A 17,500-nucleotide genomic window follows, 5' to 3' on the forward strand; every position below is an offset into this window, starting at 1 on the left:
GTGTCTGTGTGTGTGTGTGTGTGTGTGTGTGTGTGTGTGTGTGCGCATGTGTTTCACATGCCCCTTTTTTGCAGAGGGACCCCACTGATGATTTTGCACGGAGACTTGCACCAACCACAATGCACTCACACACAGATGTGACAAACAACAACTGAATTGCACGCACACACACACACACACACACACACACACACACACACACACACACACACACACACACACACACACACACACACACACACACACACACACACACACACACACACACACACACACACGCACGCACATGCACACGCACACGCACACGCACACGCACACACACCACACTAAAACTTTCATACCGGGTACAATCACTTTGCTCTGTCTCTTTCTGTTCACCACAACTTCACTACAACGACTCCACAACTCCACTCCTCCTTTACCGCTCAGGCAATCACATCACTCACACTTTGTCTATCCAATAGTTTTTTTCACTCGCTCTCTGTCTTTCTTTCCCTACAAATCATGACCTTTTCTACCCATCTCTCTCATGCTTACTCAAGCACCATTTCTTCCTCTTTCTGCTTTCTAACTTAAATCCTTTACCCATGATAATATCTCTCATTCATATTCACTAGGGCTGTAACGATACACCAAACTCACGATTCGGTTTGTATCCCGATTCATGACCTACGGTTCGATACACCCCACGATTTCACATTTGCCAACATTATAAATGTTATGAATAAGAACTATGATAGTTTATAGGTATAATAGATTACAAGAGGCTACTAATAATTTGAAAAAGTTTCTATATAATAATAATGATGATACTTGGAAGCACGATCACTTCACATCATGTGGTTGTTTTCTGGGCTGATGGGTATCAAAACCTTAAAAGGGTGTATTACGATACTGCCTCCTTGTATCGTGATACAGTATCGTGACTCTGTGTATCACGATTTCTCGGTTCGATGCAATATCGTTACAGCCCTAATATCACATATCATATCCGTCAACCCCATATCAATTATTTCTGACCCTTTCCTTCAAGTCAGCATCTCATTCCATCGTGCTGCTAAAACTTTGTAATTTTCTGCCATCGCTATGTCTCTCACTCCCTTGACCTCTCTTTCCTCATTCACTATCTCTTACTGCTCTGTCTCTCTCTACTTCAATCACTCTCCATCTCACTCTCACAAACTGTCTCAGACATTCAGCAGCTTCATTTCCCTCAGTCAATCTCCCTTCCTCACTCACTCGCTCCCTCAAACACACACACGCACGCACGCACGCACACACACACAAAAACGCACACACACGCACACACACACACACACACACACACACACACACACACACACACACACACACACACACTATCTCTATCTCTTTCTTTTCCTCTTACGCTGTACTGCCTTCCCAATTGACTACTCAAGTCAAGACAAAATCACCTATTTACCCCTGCTCCGTTTCTCAGACTCTGTCTTCCTCTCTGTCTGTCTCTCTCTCTCTCTCTCGACACTACTTGCCAACATGTGAAGGCCATTCTTCCCTTGCTTTATTCTTCATTCACAAATAAGCACCAAGCTATTGTCTAACTCTCTCCCTCTCAGATACAGTAATGTGAATGTACTCAGCGTGCAGCGCTTTTATTCTAAGATGTCACGATTCAGTCTCTCTTCTCTCTCAAACACACAGACACACACACTTTTAACACATGAATGCACCAACTGTCCCACTCTGTCACTGAATGTCCCTGATGGCCTCTGAATGTGTGTGTGTGTGTGTGTGTGTGTGTGTGTGTGTGTGTGTGTGTGTGTGTGTGTGTGTGTGTGCACGTCCGTGTGTGTGAGTGAGACAATAATGCGCCTGTGTGTGTGTGTGTGTGTGTGTGTATTTGTGTGTGTATGTGTGTGTGTGTTTTGTGTGTGTGTGTGCGCGTGTGTGTCTGTGTGATAGAGAGAGAGAAAAATGGAGAGAAAGAGAGAGAGGAGACAATAATGTGTCTGTATGTGTGTGTGTGTGTGTGTGTGTGTGTGTGTGTGTGTGTGTGTGTGTGTGTGTGTGTGTGTGTGTGTGTGTGTAATTGGGCACAACGCTGCCAGCTGGCAAGCTGTCAGGTCCTCATGAAGCAAAAGTGCTACAAAGACCTGCCCTTATCCCTTGGCCCACTGGCTTGCAGACAAGTACACACACACACACACACACACACACACACACACACACACACACACACACACACACACACACACACACACACACACACACACACACACACACGCACACGCACACACACACAGATGTGCATGCGTGCATACACGCGCACGGACACACACGCACATACATACACACACGCGCGCACACACACATGCACGCACACAAACATACACACATGCAAACACACACACACGCCCCCCCCTCCTCTCTCTTCAGACTTTCAATAACCATTGCTCTTTTACCTCAGTCACCTCGACCTCTCCCTTCTCCCTCTTTCAGCTTCCATTACTCTTTACTCGTCCCACAAACTCTTTCGCTCCTACAGTTCCATCCATCTTTCTCACACCACTGTAGTCCTTTCCACATGCCCCTTCCCCTTCTCAGCCTCTTTCCTCCACTCATATGCTGCCACCCATTTTACAACCCCCCACCCCCCTGAAGGATACTGTTCTGAACAGTTCTCTACATCACATCTCTATGTTTCACCCCTTTTCTGTTGTCCTCTCTTCACACTTCTCTCTCTCTCTCTGTCCCTCTTCCTCATTTGGTCAGATGGATGCTGCTTTAACCTAGTATGTAAGTCCGATGCTGCATAAGTGCTGCATTGACCTAGCTACCTGGAGCGACATATAGGCGCTGCATTCAGGCTCATGAGATTTGAGTTTTTTTTTAATTAAAAACATAGGTATGTAAGAGCTGAATGAACACATTCTAATACAAGAATGGGTTCCTAGCTTTTAAATGCAACTCATTTCATGTTTTTTTTGTGTGTGCTCCATAGGCTAAGATATATTAAGTTTTAGATATTTATAGTTTTTATAGGCACCTTTTCCCAAAAAGGGCTTAGGCATTCAGCAGGCATTTTTTGCAGGTGCCTTAGGATTAAATGGGTTAAATCATGCTCTTCTCTGCATCTCAGTCCATATCCATATCTTGCCATATGACAGCCATGCCATCTGGTAAGAAGACATCATGTCACCAGAGAGTGTTTATGGGTAGTACGAGAGAGCAATCTTCGCAACTTTTTCCGGGTGGTACTGTCCACTAAGTGGCGCCATCCAGGCAGCGCAGAGGAGCGCCAAGGAGCGCAGAGGCTGTTGAAATGAATGGGATCCCATGGAGCTCAACCACGATGCTACCATTGCTTTGGGAGATAATTGGTATCATCGTTTCAATTTATTTTTCCAAAAGGCAGGATAGATTATCCTTTCAAACAGCAGTTAGTTTGAATGTTTAAACTCGCTGGATCTTTGTAAAATACGACTTTATTGTCAATATTATGTCACGAGTGGCTTCACACACTGTGGTTGGATTGGTCGACCGGCTGCATTGCTGTGATCACGACTGCCATAGAGCAATTTCGTTAGCAAAATGCTAGCGGAGGCTGACTCATACATGCCAAAACTGTAGGAAATCAGAAGGACATAACTCCCAGGTTATTGTACATTTCATTGAAATCCACATTGGTTTCTCAGAACTTACAGTAATATTGTCAAGTTTCAGCCGACAGCGAGCACAATGTCAAGTTATTAGCGCCAGCCTTATGAGCTCTGCTGTCTCGACAGCGCTCCCTAGGTGAACTGCAGGCACGGGTTGGAGGGCGAGATTCAACACTGTATGTAAACCCACTGTGATGGCACTCAGCAATGATTCCACTTGTAATATTATAAGCAACCAGCAGGAGTCAGTAAGTCTGCTAGAGCTCGTGATTCTTTTGTCACTAGTCAGTGAGCAGAGGCCCGGAGCCTGCGGTGACGTCATTCATGCTCTGGCGCTCCGCCTCTTTTTTTCCCTACAGCTTAGTGCGCTGCCTTTTCTCTCTCACAGCATGCGTTGGTGGTATAGTGGTGAGCATAGCTGCCTTCCAAGCAGTTGACCCGGGTTCGATTCCCGGCCAACGCAATCAACCTTTTCTAATAGGAAAGCTTCCAACAAGCATGGTTTAAACATTGTAAAGTGTACAACCTCGTCTAGAGTCATGCTTAGTGTTATTGCTTACTGTAAATGGAAGAATAATCTCAGCCAGGCAAAAAGCCTTCTCATTCAGACAGTGTTGAAGCAAGGACCAGTTCAGCTCAAGGCTTTAAGTGTAAATTTCAAAGAACACTTTGGCAAATGGATTTTTTTTTTCCAAACGTACATGTATGTTTTATATATTGCTGGGTTGTAATTCGGATGCTAGAATGGCCAGGTCATAAAAGAAAGTCCTGCATTATTATAAGCATTAAAATTATGTTATAATATTCTAGTTTATAGCCTTGGCTTGTCTCTCCTCACTCTGATGATACACTTTCAGCTCCTGATCTGAAAAAAAGACTAATTAATGGAAATGAAGGCTATGCATTCATTATTCAAATCAGCAGTTCTGATCGGTTGTGGCTCTGTCTAGTGCAGTAGTTCTCAACCTTTCTTTAGCAAATGCACCCCTCCAAAGCAAACCTCATCATCATGATGAAAACAACACTGCCTAATAAACACTATCATTTCCTGTGCAGTCAGAGTATGCTTCTGTGTACCTATGAAACATTGCTTCCGGGGCAGTGTTGCTACTATATGTATTACGTTCATTATGTCTAACTGTTTAACTCAACACTTAACATTTTCTTTTACTTAAGACATGTAAAAGTCTTATCTTTTACCTACCTTTCTACCCAGGTAAAAGATAAAACTTTTACATGTCTTAAGTAAAAGAAAATCTGAAGTGTTGTTTATTTTGAGTTCAAATGAATTAAGTCTATTCTAATGCTAATGCTTCATCATTCTGTCTCCTTGTCAATGCCCCCCAAGGGCTCTGTCGTCCTCTGGATGGCTGACTGTAGAGCCCCCGTTAGTGCTACACTGAGGTATTTCACAGTTGCCTGCTGATCCGGCCTCTAAAGAGTTCCTGCCTGTTAGAGAGCTCTGCCAGACCCACCATTGACAACAAGTTTGGTGCAATAGTGAGGCAAACAGATCTCCTTCAGTCACTTCACCCAAATCCATCCATCCATCTATCCATATTAAAATGAAAGCGTGAAAATAATCCAGACCAACCCCAATTCGCCAGTTTGGTAATCACGCAATAGTGCAATAGTGAGGCAAACAGTTTTGAAGATTGGTTGTAGGTTTGTCCAGCACTAAATGGATTGCGGGAATGTGGAGAAACATTCAGGCAAACTTTTTTGGTGATATCGCCAAAATCCATCCAATCACAGATTAACCCATTAAGGGAGAATGACATTTGAGCAGGACAACATTTTAAGGCCTAATTCACACCAGAGCAGTGAAGCGTCGCGGGACGGAAGAGCTTTTTACTGGTGGTGGCGAAAATACATGGAAACAGATCTGTCCTTCCAGAGCAACCGGCAGTAGTCGGGCAGTTGTGGCACAGGAGCCGGCTACGCTCTGCGCTGCATTTGGAACATTTAAAAAAAAAAAAATAACCTGAGGGACTTGTACAATGCACAATAATTAGAACTACTTTGGCTCTTTTATGTGTACTGAACACGTTTATCTTGACTTTTTGTGTGTATGTATGCAACATGATGCCCTACAAGGACCTTGTGTGTGTGTGTGTGTGTGTGTGTGTGTGTGTGTGTGTGTGTGTGTGTGTGTGTGTGTGTGTGTGTGTGTGTGTGTGTGTGTGTGTGTGTGTTACAATATGTGTGTTACAATATGTGTGTGTTGGGAGGGAGGGAGAGAGAGAGAGAGAGAGAGAGAGAGAGAGAGAGAGAGAGAGAGAGAGAGAGAGAGAGAGAGAGAGCGTGTGGCGATATACTTTTACTGTAATGTGCATTTATGTGTATAAGTTCTTTGTGTATGTTTGGATTTGTGTATTTATGTAAGATGACAGACACCTTAATTTCCTTCGGGATTAATAAAAGTACTCTACTCTACTTGGAAAATAGAAGAATTCGAGTGGATTTTAGACGGCAGCGACAGGCGGTGTCCCATTCAAATGAATAGCAAAGTACGAACTAGCAATGGCTGTGGGGGGATTTTGAACAGACCAAGTCGCGTATGGCGACGCTGTCGGTGTGAAAGGCAGAGCAGAACACACCGGTCGTCTCGCTGCCGTTCCGCCATACTCTAGTCTGAATCTGGCCAAAGACTGGCTGCAGCATCTGCGCATATGAACAGCGTTGACAGGTCTGCTAAAAGTGTTGACCCATATGGGTTTCAATGACATCATGACTATATCTATCTCAGTTAAGTCTGCTGCAGCCAGTGAGTCTTTCCTTCAGTGCGCTCAGGCCCTCTGCCCTGGGGTGACGTGACGTCACAGCTAATCTCCCCCAACGGTGTCTCTCCGCCTCTTGTTGTCCACAGCTGTGTGTGCTACCCTGTTCCCTCTCTTTCCATGCGTTGGTGGTATAGTGGTGAGCATAGCTGCCTTCCAAGCAGTTGACCCGGGTTCGATTCCCGGCCAACGCAAACCTCCTTTATCCCTCTGGAGTGCTTGAAGCAAAATGTTTGGAACCTGATGATGGAGGCTTGTGCTAAGCTCCAAACAGCCACATTTCCACATTGTTGGTCTTAAATCTGTAGGTGTTTGAGTAGACAAAAATGGGGGACCACCGAAAGGTAAACGCTGTGCATACTTCACTGACATAAGGTAGCCTGATTGGTTGGACCTCTGTCCAGTAGTACACAGATGCTTTTGACAGACATGTCATCATGGCCTATACTCCAAAAGACATACATTTACTGAAAGCATAAATTTAGCAGATATCGGCACACACATCAATACCTGGAACTCAAACTCAATTCTGAAATGTCGCATGCTAACAGCAAATCCATACGCACATCTTGGATGCCCACACCAACACAAATCTCACAGAAATTCGGTAGCTAGATTTGGTTATAAATATCAACATTTATTTAATCGCCAACACACCTGCCTTGGGGCAAATATTTCTGTCCCTTTCCTTCAAGTCAACGTCTCATTCAATCTCTCGCTCTGCTTACACTATGTAATTTTCTTAATTTTTGTAATAAACTATGTCTCACTCACTTTGTCCACAGCTGTGTGTGCTCCCCTGTTCCCTCTCTTTCCATGCGTTGGTGGTATAGTGGTGAGCATAGCTGCCTTCCAAGCAGTTGACCCGGGTTCGATTCCCGGCCAACGCAAACCTCCTTTATCCCTCTGGAGTGCTTGAAGCAAAACGTTTGGAACGTTTGGATGATGGAGGCTTGTGCTAAGCTCAAAACTCACATGTTTGTGGTTTGTTGGTCATTCATCTGGAGTGAAAGTTGACAAAAATGGGGGACCACCGAAAGGTAAACGCTGTGCATACTTCACTGACATAAGGTAGCCTGATTGGTTGGACCTCTGTCCAGTAGTACACAGATGCTTTTGACAGACATGTCATCATGGCCTATACTCCAAAAGACATACATTTACTGAAAGCATAAATTTAGCACATCAACACCTGGAACTCAAACTCAATTCTGAAATGCCTCATGCTAACGGCAAATCCATACGCACCTCTTGGATGCCCACACCAACACAAATCTCACAGAAATTCGGTAGCTAGATTTGGTTATAAATATCAACATTTATTTATCGCCAACACACCTGCCTTAGGTCAAATATTTCTGTCACTGCTTAAACTATGTAATTTTCGTAATTTTTGTAATAAACTATGTCTCACTCACTTGACCTCTTTTTCCAAATTCACTTTCTCGTGCTGCTCTCTCTCTACTTCAATCACTCTCCATCTCACTCTCACAAGCTGTCATTCATTGAGAAGCTTAATTTCCCTCAGTCAACACCCCTCCCCCACTCATAAACACACACGCACGCACACACACAATGTACGCACACAATTCGCCATCTCTTTCTCTTTCCTCTTAGGCTGTATAAACAACTATTTATGAGGGATACACAATACCACATCTCTTTGCATTTAAGTCCATATCCATATCTTGCCATATGACAGCCATGCCATCTGGTAAGAAGACATCATGTCACTCAGCAATGATTCCACTTGTAATATTATAAGCAACCAGCAGGAGTCAGTAAGTCTGCTAGAGCTCGGGATTCTTTTGTCAGGCACAGGCCCGGAGCCTGCGGTGACGTCATTCATGCTCTGGCGCTCCGCCTCTTTTTTTCCCTACAGCTTAGTTCGCTGCCTTTTCTCTCTCACAGCATGCGTTGGTGGTATAGTGGTGAGCATAGCTGCCTTCCAAGCAGTTGACCCGGGTTCGATTCCCGGCCAACGCAATCCACCTTTTCTAATAGGAAAGCTTCCAACAAGCATGGTTTAAACACTGTAAAGTGCACAACCTTGTCTAATGTGCAGACTGGCTTGGTGTTGCTTAAATGTTACATGCCATGACAGAATTATCTCAGCCGGAAAAAAACCCTTCTCATTCAGATAGTATTGAAGCTAGGATCCGTTCAGCTCAAAGGAAACTGGCACATTGTTTTTTCTTTGAAAATGTATATTTCATACATTGCTGGGATGCATTTCTCAAAAGGGAAGTTGTTAGCCTGTTAGCAACTTCGGTAGTTGCCAATGGGAAAATGCATTGAAAACAACAAAGTAGCTAATCTAGTAAGCAACTTTGGTTTTGAGAAATGCACCCCTTGGTTACAATTCTGATGTTAGAATTACCAGGTATTTGGGAATGGGTTCCAGGATCTGATTTACAGCCTTGGCTCGTCACTCTGATGTTTCACTCTAAGCCCCTGAACAGAAAAAAGACACCAATAAATGAAAAAAAAGAATAAGCATTCATCATCGAAATCAGCTGTTCTGACGGGTTGTAGGTCTGTCTAGCGCAGTAGTTCTCAACCTTTTTTTTTTAAGCAAATGCTGCCTTGACCACATCATACGCTTGCCAATGACCAAACTTGGTGCAATAGTGAGGCAAACAGTTCTTCTTAGTCATTTCACCAAAACCCATCCACCAATCCAATGCATGAACATAATCCAGAGCAAACCTAATCTGCCAGTTTGGTAATAACGCGGTAGTGCAATAGTGAGGCAAACAGTTTTGCAGATTGGTTGTAGGTTTGTCCAGCAGTAAACAAATTGTGGGGATGTGGAGAAACTCAATGGTGCAACATTTAGGCAAACTGTTTTTGGTGATATCACCAAAATCCATCCATCCATCCATCAATCACAGATTAACCCATTAAGGGAGTGACATTTAACCGGGACAACATGTGAGACATGTGCAGCATCTATATGCACCTTGAACAGTGTTGACAAGTCTGTTAAAAGTGTTGACCCATGGGTTTCAATGACATCATGGACTAAATCTATCTCAGTTAAGTCGGCTGCAGCCAGTGAGTCTTTCCTTCAGTGCGCTCAGGCCTGCTGCCCTGGGGTGACGTGACATCACAGCTAATCTCCCTCAGCTGTGTCTCTCCGCCTCTTTTTGTCCACAGCTGTGTGTGCTCCCTGTTCCCTCTCTTTCCGTGCGTTGGTGGTATAGTGGTGAGCATAGCTGCCTTCCAAGCAGTTGACCCGGGTTCGATTCCCGGCCAACGCAAACCTCCTTTATCCCTCTGGAGTGCTTGAAGCAAAATGTTTGGAACCTGATGATGGAGGCTTGTGTTAAGATCCAAACAGCCACATTTCCACATTGTTGGTCGTAAATCTGTAGGTGTTTGAGTAGACAAAAATGGGGGACCACCAAAACGTAAACACTGTGCATACCCTATTCAACATTGAAATCAGGCAATCTGGTTGGTTGGACATCTGTCCAACAGACTTACATAGAGACAAATTTGACAGAAACATGTTGATTTCTAGTTGACATATTATGGATGGATAGATATATGAATGGATGGATCGATCATGGACGAGTGGAATTTGGCATTTTAAGTCTAGGCTTTCAAGCCAAGCTTTTTTTTTACATTACACTACACTTAGCTGACACTTTTATCCAAAGCGAATTAATCATTTACAGAGTATTGGTTACAGTCCCCGGAACAGTTTGGGGTTAGATGCCTTTCTCAAGGGCACCTCAGCCATGGAGTGGAAGGGTGGGATTTGAACCGGCAACCCTCAGATCTAAAGCCCATCTACTTAACCATCAGTTCATGGCTGCCAAGCTTCTTCTATAATCAGGAAGTTCTTTATGAAAGGAGTAACAGGTAGATGTCTAATGCCAATGCATAGTACCTGATACATCTACAAGCAATCTAGAATGTTTCAGTAGGTTGCTGCAAGCTTACAGCCAGAGCTTGGTCTGGCAAAATGTCCAGATAAGTTCACAGGGGTGTGATCAACAGGTTTGTGTCAAGTGCTTCTTATCTGTTAACCTCTGCAAAGACAAACTGTCAATTAAACCAGTGATTCTGATGGCATAGTGCACATTTTTCATTGGTTCTTGGACTTTGTGCATATCAAAAAGGTCAACCAAATCAGTTCGGCAAGACTGACTTGAACATATGATTCAGTGTAGTGGTGTACTTTCAGTGCAACGGTATGGGCAGGCCTGAGTTACAGAATTGTAACAAAACTTCAATGTTCTTCCACTACAATACTGCATACATCAATATGGTTTTAATGAAAACTTCACATCAATCTCAGGCTGTGCGGCGGATCTGTCTTTGCTTCATAACATTCAGCATGTAAGGAAGACTGTAAGTTACCAAATTCAGAAATGAGGTTGTATACATACATTTTTCAGTTTTTCTTCCTTCCAAAAAAAGCTTTTAGCATCCCAAAAATGTAAAAGGTAGGTTGCGTTGGCCGGGAATCGAACCCGGGTCAACTGCTTGGAAGGCAGCTATGCTCACCACTATACCACCAACGCATGGAAAGAGAGGGAACAGGGGAGCACACACAGCTGTGGACAAAAAGAGGCGGAGAGACACAGCTGGGGGAGATTAGCTGTGACGTCACGTCACCCCAGGGCAGCAGGCCTGAGCGCACTGAAGGAAAGACTCACTGGCTGCAGCTGACTTCAGTGAGATTTTGAACCTCTGGCTGCGGTCAGCTTAAAGGCTTCCCTTCAGAGTCAGTGAGCACAGCACATTCCTGCTGCCATGGGGTAAAGATTTCGATCAATATATTTCAAAATTAAATAATATCAAGCATTCATTCATTCTATCCATTTACAGAACTTTGCCCATGACTCAAAGTTAGCTCAAAAACTCTGTGAGGTGTGATGCATTCACAGCGGCAACCGTTTTGTGAGCACAGGATTTCCCTGAGGTGATGTCACATTCCTCTACAGCTGCAGCTCACAGCCTCTTTCTTTCCACAGCGGCGTGCACTGCCTTTTCTCCCTCTATTTTCATGCGTTGGTGGTATAGTGGTGAGCATAGCTGCCTTCCAAGCAGTTGACCCGGGTTCGATTCCCGGCCAACGCAAACTTCCTTTTCTTACTGGACAGCTTCCATCAAAAACTGACTGTTCAAACATTGTCAAAAATCTAGTTAGCATACACATGCTTAGTGTTGCTGACATGCTGAATGCTACAAAGTAAATGAAGGGCAAAAAAAAAGATTCGGTAACACTTTCTATGAAGCCCATATCTATAGCGCATTATGAGCGCATTTATAACAAATTATACTGCACATTATAATTACTTACAACGCATTATGACTACACCCATGATGTTTCATGATGTGTTATGTTAACAGTAATGAATAACCATGAATCTATCTTATAATGCCTTATAAATCCAAGGGTGTTATGAGTGCTCGTGACTGGATATAAACTACAGGCTGCCTGATGGGGCTTATAGTACATTACGATGCATTATTGATGTATATTATACAGTGCATTATAGATGCATCCATATGAACTTCACTTTACTTAGAGCACACATTGACGACTTATGATCTCACATGAAACAGCATCGTATGAGCCCTTATGACAGTTTATCATCCAGGTCTGAGCATAGAGGGGTATAGGTACTCATAATGTACTATAAGCCCCATCAGGCAGCCTGTAATTTATAGCCAGTCATGAGCACTCATGACACCCTTGGATTTATAAAGCATTATAAGCTAGATTCATGATTATTCATAACTGTTAATATAAAGCATCATTAAGCATTATGGCTGTAGTCATAATACATTATAAGTAATTATAATGGGCGATATAATATGTTATGAATGCGCTTATAATGTGGGCTTTAAGTAAAGTGTTACCAAAGGTTCTGATCCAGACACAGTATAGGACCATTCAGCTCAAGGCCATGTAAATTCAATACTGGCAATATACGGTTTGTAAATAAGAGGAAATGTTTTAGTGAAACAGTTATTTCAAGAGTCTGGCTAAGTAGAGAGCTTTAGGTATGGACATGGCACAGAGTGTTGCCTGAGCTGTCTGCAAAGCAAACATTGGTTTTCCGTCCCCAGGGCGTGGGGGTTGGGAGGTTGAGGCTCACCGGTTTCCCACATTCTTGAGAAAATTACCGACTGCCTAAAAGCACTGGTTTGTCTCTTTCAGGAGACAAGCGTTGGTGGTATAGTGGTGAGCATAGCTGCCTTCCAAGCAGTTGACCCGGGTTCGATTCCCGGCCAACGCAGAAAACACTCTTTTCTCCTTTCCAAAATGTGGGCCCTAGTGTATTTTAATACATAACATAAATATTTTAACATTTTGTAAGTGCGAAACCCATCTGTGAGGTTTTAGGAAACTTTGGGGTTAGTGCCTTAGGACCTGTTAATAAAAGTCATCAACAATCTATCAATTAAGGAGAATAAGTCAATCCCATTAGTTCTTGCAATCACACAGCAATCTAGATGCAAACAGTAAAACTCAACATCTGCATCACAAACATCAGGAAGCACAAAGCATTACAACAAAGGCACAGTACTGTACCATTCTCACAACCTTCTCACAAATCTTTCTCCCTTCCCCACCCATTGATGTCAGAAGTTGAACCAGAGACTTTCACCTTAAGTCAATTAACTTAACTCCAAGTCCATACCACAGAAAACAATGCTAAACAGAGTAAAACAGATTCATAGGAATCTACATGATTGGAGTGTTTAGTGCAAATTCTGTGTAAACCAAATAGATGACAGTGGCAAACACACAGCTGTGCATGCGCACACGCACACGCACACGCACGCACGCGCGTACCCACACCGCACGTGCACGCACACACACAAACGTACATACAGTAAAGTCGACAACAGACCTTTGTTGCCGGGCGGTTGCAGGTTGTCCCCGGTCATGGCGCACCATCCGACGGGGAAGATGTCACGTGAGTCGTAGCGGCAGTAGTAGTCGAAGGCCCCGCGCCAGCCGTCGAAGGTGACCAGCACCTCCACGCCGCGCAGCGCCCCCACGGTGGCCGGGCAGATGAAGTGCGGGTTCTTGCGGTCCACTGCCTCCAGCTTCATGCCCACCTGGAAGGAGTTCTGCTCCGGCGCCGGAGGCTCCTGCTTGGGGAGCAAACAACATGGGGATGGGGTTAGAATAGCGTTAGGGAGCCCTAGGGGGGCTTTGAGAAGGATACTGCTGAGGGGTGGGGTGAGGGGTGCTCAATTGGCGGGCAGTAGTCCATTCAAATTTTTAATACCTAGGGAGATGTTGGCAGGCTTATGTTGAGGTCAAGGGGGCGTTGGGAGGTTTATGATGAGGACAAGGGTGTGTCTTTTTTAAGTTGAGAACCACTGATTTAAAAGGATGCCTGCGCTTCAGCCTTTGTGGTGCTCAAAGTCGAGGACAGCAGAATCAAGGCAGACTGCTACTTCTCAGCAACTAGACCCAGGGATGACCGGAGCACCCAGTATACTTTTTTAGAGCTTTTAAACATTTTGGTGCACAGAGTGACTGATATTTCAACGCCTGCGCGTCTTCCTTGACTCTGAGGTGGAGATGGAGGAGGAGGTGGGGGTGGGCGCAGATGGACGAGAGGAGGAGGTGGAGAGAGGGGATGATATGGAGGAAGGCAGAGAAGTAGGGGATGAAATGAAGCAGGGAGGATGAGGAGGAAAAGAGGGAACGAGGGGGAAAAGTAAGATGAGGAGTGATAATAGCAAAGAAAGACAGGAAGACGTTACAGTATGAAAGAGCGGACCAATGCAACAGGAAGGGGGAGATGAAGAGAGGAGGATAAGAGAAGAGTCAGAGGAGGAAAGAGAGGATGAGTGTAGAGAGACATTGAGACAGACAAGAGACAACAGACACAGAGGCAAAAAAATAGCAATACTGTGTGTGTAATGGAGTGTGTGTGACAATGAGCATGTGTGTGACAAAGATGCATACGATGCTTAATGATATCAATTCTAGACATACAGTAATACTGTTATCGTGAAAGAAAATGAGAGAGAGAGGGAGTAGATCAATGATAGCTGGTGTATCTCTCTTGCTGGTCTCTCCGGCACTTCTTTCACCGTTCATTGTTTCTTCCAAACCCTTATTCTAACCCTACAGTAGGTCCTAAGTCTATAGCACTACTGCCACCTAGTGTAAACATGTTGTGCCATTGACATCCACTGGGTGAAGGCACCACAAAGTACTCCACTGATACTGTGTGCTACTGACAATGGGTGACTAATTACAGTCTACTCTGTGGCCCAGTTTCTCTGTAGTGTAGTGGCACAGGTGTACCAGATATTCTTTAAGTCTCTCTACTAGTGGTGTGGATCGGCACTGCCCTCACGATCCGATTCGATCATGATTCGGGAGGTAGCGATTCGATTCGATTCTATGCGATCCGATCCGATCCAATGCAATTCTACAATGCATTGCAATGCATTACATTTCTACTGAAAGCAAAGCAAATGTTTAATCAGTCATGATGAGGCAATACAAGTAGTCAGATACTGAGCAACAATTTATTGGCTGTTTTCTGTATCAGTCTGTATCACTCTTGCAATGTTTTGAAGTGCTTTTATTTAATTTAACATTCATTTGCTCCCGAAATATCGATGGAAGTAATTGAAACTTAAAAAAATTGCCGGATCGATTCTGGAACTTGCCGGATCGATTCTGGATCGTCCATGCCCCGCTTTGGATTGCATCGCCGAATCGATCATTGTTGACACCACTACTCTCTACTCTCTCTGGGTGTACTATTACAGATCAGGAACAGGAGGAGGAGGCCGGCCTTGCCAGACTGCAGGAGGCACAGGTGCCAGCTACACAGTGTAGCGCAGCACACATGAGCAGTATATGCAGGTGTTGCTGACCTGGGGTCTGCTATGTCTGGCTAACTGTGGGGGGCTAAATATGTGTCGTCTGCCTCAGCGCTGCTGGATGTAAACATTCTAAACAAAGCAAACCTTTTGCACGCCTAGCTATGTCAGGTGTGTTGGAGAGAACCCAAAGTTTTAAGCTTGCAAATAAAAAGGCCAGGTAGTGGCACTATGCTGTGTGGACAGTTAGCTAACACCTAGTGAGTTTCTGTGGGCTTCTTGTTGGCGCAGGGACATCTAAAATTTGAGTATGGACTTGCTGTTGGCACGAGAGCCGTTCACAATTGTATGTGAATTCTGGTTGTTGGTGTGTGGACAGCTACCTTATGGAAGATGCGCGCTGGGGCCATCTCCGCTCCGTTTAGAGTCTTTAGCAGGAACATGGGCCACGATGAGGCATTCAAGCGAAAGCCTACAGAGAGTCGTGAAAAAGCAAAACACAGCTTTATTACCAACATGATCTGCAAAAATTCCGTGCTTCTGGACACGGATGTTAAGGACACGAAATCCGTGTCCAGGAGCACAGATTTTGCAAAATTCCGTGCTCCTGGACACGGAATTATTTTCCGTGATGGACACACAGAAGTGCTCTCTCTACTCCCACAGTTTTATGTTTCCACAGTCTTGTGTTTTATCAGGATTTTTCTCATTTCAAATATTTTTTCTCAAAAAACATTTCTTACTGACAGGTTAGGGTTAGGGATTGTTTTGGTCTGGACACAGCTAGTATTCTTTCATTCATGAATTTGATAGCCTAAAGGAACTGGAAAAGGTATTTCTCAAAAATATGTCTTTCATGACAGGTTAAGGTTAGGGAATGTTTTGGTCAGGGCACAACTTAAATTGCTATAGCATTATTTTGTTTAGGATTAGCATTGGGTATGTATTTTGTAATGATTGAGTTAACATAGTGCTGTGGGAATATAGAAAGCACTTCCGTGTCTCCATCACGGAAAACAATTCCGTGTTCAGGAGCACGGAATTTTGGCAAAATCCGTGCTCCTGGACACAGATTTTGTGTCCTTAACATCCGTGTCCAGGAGCACGGAATTTTTGGAGATCAGGCTGTTATTACACAGTTATGACAAATTAAACCAGAATTGATGTGCTTTTACAGAAGGTACTATTGTTCACGTCTAGCAGTAAGTAAGTTATTATTACATTGGCAACAATATCGGTGACGGATTTAGCTTTCAGGAAATCTGAAAAAAGCTTACCATTCAATCATATAGCCACTGTTCCCATTATTACATCATCTCAAGCTAACTAAGCTAGGGACGATGGGTAGAATTTGACAGACTCACTAGTGGCACCTACAAGCCACACGAGAGACACAAGAGCTAATCTGCTAGCTGAGTGACACCTGGTGGACATCTTAATGTTCTAAGAGCATCACTGAACTGTCACTACGGTATGTTAAATAATGTTTGTTTGTATGTTTTGAATATTGAATCCACTGGATATATATATCGGCAACTGCAAGAGGATGTTCATCTACCAAATATGAGAATGAGCATGTCTAAAAAGTTACAGTTAAGTACCATATTGATCAAAAAAGGACATTTACGTAATAACTTCTGACTAGTCTGAGGCATCACCGAGGAATGGTGCTTAAGTATAGCTACCCAATACTACACCAGCAACTATAAAACCAGAATTTCCCAGACAGTTAACCTTCACTGTAACCTTGAGATAAAAGTTAAGGAAAAATATAATGAAGACCATTTTCAGTCTAAACTCTATTTTAACATGTAGTTATCGCAGTTTGCCTCTGTAGGGAAGTCTACCATGCAACCTCAGACATGGTAGAGGATGCCTATATGCCTGTATCTGTGACTGGGCTATAAGTCCCAGGTCCCAGGCTCTGTTTTTGTCTATGGTGCTTATGCTCAATAAGAATGGCACATGTACAATAGTCTTGTGATGTTATGTGTATGTCCTGTCTCAAACGAGTCTTGCTAAAGGATGATAAAGTCCTATCATATCATATTTTAATGTATCGTAATGCATGACAGCGGTTTCACCACACTCACCGAGAGGAGGCTGCAGCATGCCTCCGTTCTTCTCGCAGCTGCCGATAGGCTGGATCTCCGAAGAGTCCACCAGGCGCCAGAAGTCGTTCTTGTTGTCGCTGCCGTCGAGGCGCAGCCGCAGCCGGGCCCCCGTCAGGCCCACCACGGTGGCGATGCAGGTGGAGGT

The 17,500-nt window shown here is 44.0% G+C and overlaps 1 protein-coding gene and 8 non-coding genes across 12 annotated transcripts in view; 7 read left to right on the forward strand and 2 right to left on the reverse strand.

Moving 5' to 3' along the window:
• LOC134449237 (polycomb protein SCMH1-like) overlaps positions 1-17,500 on the reverse strand; it is a 46,276-nt gene that overhangs the window by 23,174 nt on the left and 5,602 nt on the right. For 3 of the 4 annotated variants that reach the window (XM_063199077.1, XM_063199076.1, XM_063199078.1), the window contains 3 exons: positions 17,335-17,500; positions 15,625-15,713; positions 13,297-13,543 (listed from right to left, as the gene is read on the reverse strand). The exon at positions 17,335-17,500 is cut by the window's right edge and continues 69 nt beyond it. In XM_063199077.1, the coding sequence (XP_063055147.1) occupies positions 13,297-13,543; positions 15,625-15,713; positions 17,335-17,500 (502 nt within the window). The remainder of the gene's footprint in view (positions 1-13,296; positions 13,544-15,624; positions 15,714-17,334) is intronic. The other variant, XM_063199079.1, reaches the window with a different exon arrangement.
• Positions 4,030-4,101, forward strand: trnag-ucc (transfer RNA glycine (anticodon UCC)). The gene has a single exon. It is a non-coding gene; the product is annotated as a tRNA-Gly (tRNA).
• Positions 6,541-6,612, forward strand: trnag-ucc (transfer RNA glycine (anticodon UCC)). Its single transcript has one exon. It is a non-coding gene; the product is annotated as a tRNA-Gly (tRNA).
• Positions 7,237-7,308, forward strand: trnag-ucc (transfer RNA glycine (anticodon UCC)). The gene has a single exon. It is a non-coding gene; the product is annotated as a tRNA-Gly (tRNA).
• On the forward strand, positions 8,333-8,404 carry trnag-ucc (transfer RNA glycine (anticodon UCC)). The gene has a single exon. It is a non-coding gene; the product is annotated as a tRNA-Gly (tRNA).
• Positions 9,610-9,681, forward strand: trnag-ucc (transfer RNA glycine (anticodon UCC)). Its single transcript has one exon. It is a non-coding gene; the product is annotated as a tRNA-Gly (tRNA).
• Positions 10,882-10,953, reverse strand: trnag-ucc (transfer RNA glycine (anticodon UCC)). The gene has a single exon. It is a non-coding gene; the product is annotated as a tRNA-Gly (tRNA).
• trnag-ucc (transfer RNA glycine (anticodon UCC)) lies at positions 11,441-11,512 on the forward strand. The gene has a single exon. It is a non-coding gene; the product is annotated as a tRNA-Gly (tRNA).
• trnag-ucc (transfer RNA glycine (anticodon UCC)) lies at positions 12,607-12,678 on the forward strand. The gene has a single exon. It is a non-coding gene; the product is annotated as a tRNA-Gly (tRNA).

The sequence above is a fragment of the Engraulis encrasicolus genome, chromosome 5 (assembly GCF_034702125.1).
Source record: "Engraulis encrasicolus isolate BLACKSEA-1 chromosome 5, IST_EnEncr_1.0, whole genome shotgun sequence".
NCBI classification, from domain to species: domain Eukaryota; kingdom Metazoa; phylum Chordata; class Actinopteri; order Clupeiformes; family Engraulidae; genus Engraulis; species Engraulis encrasicolus.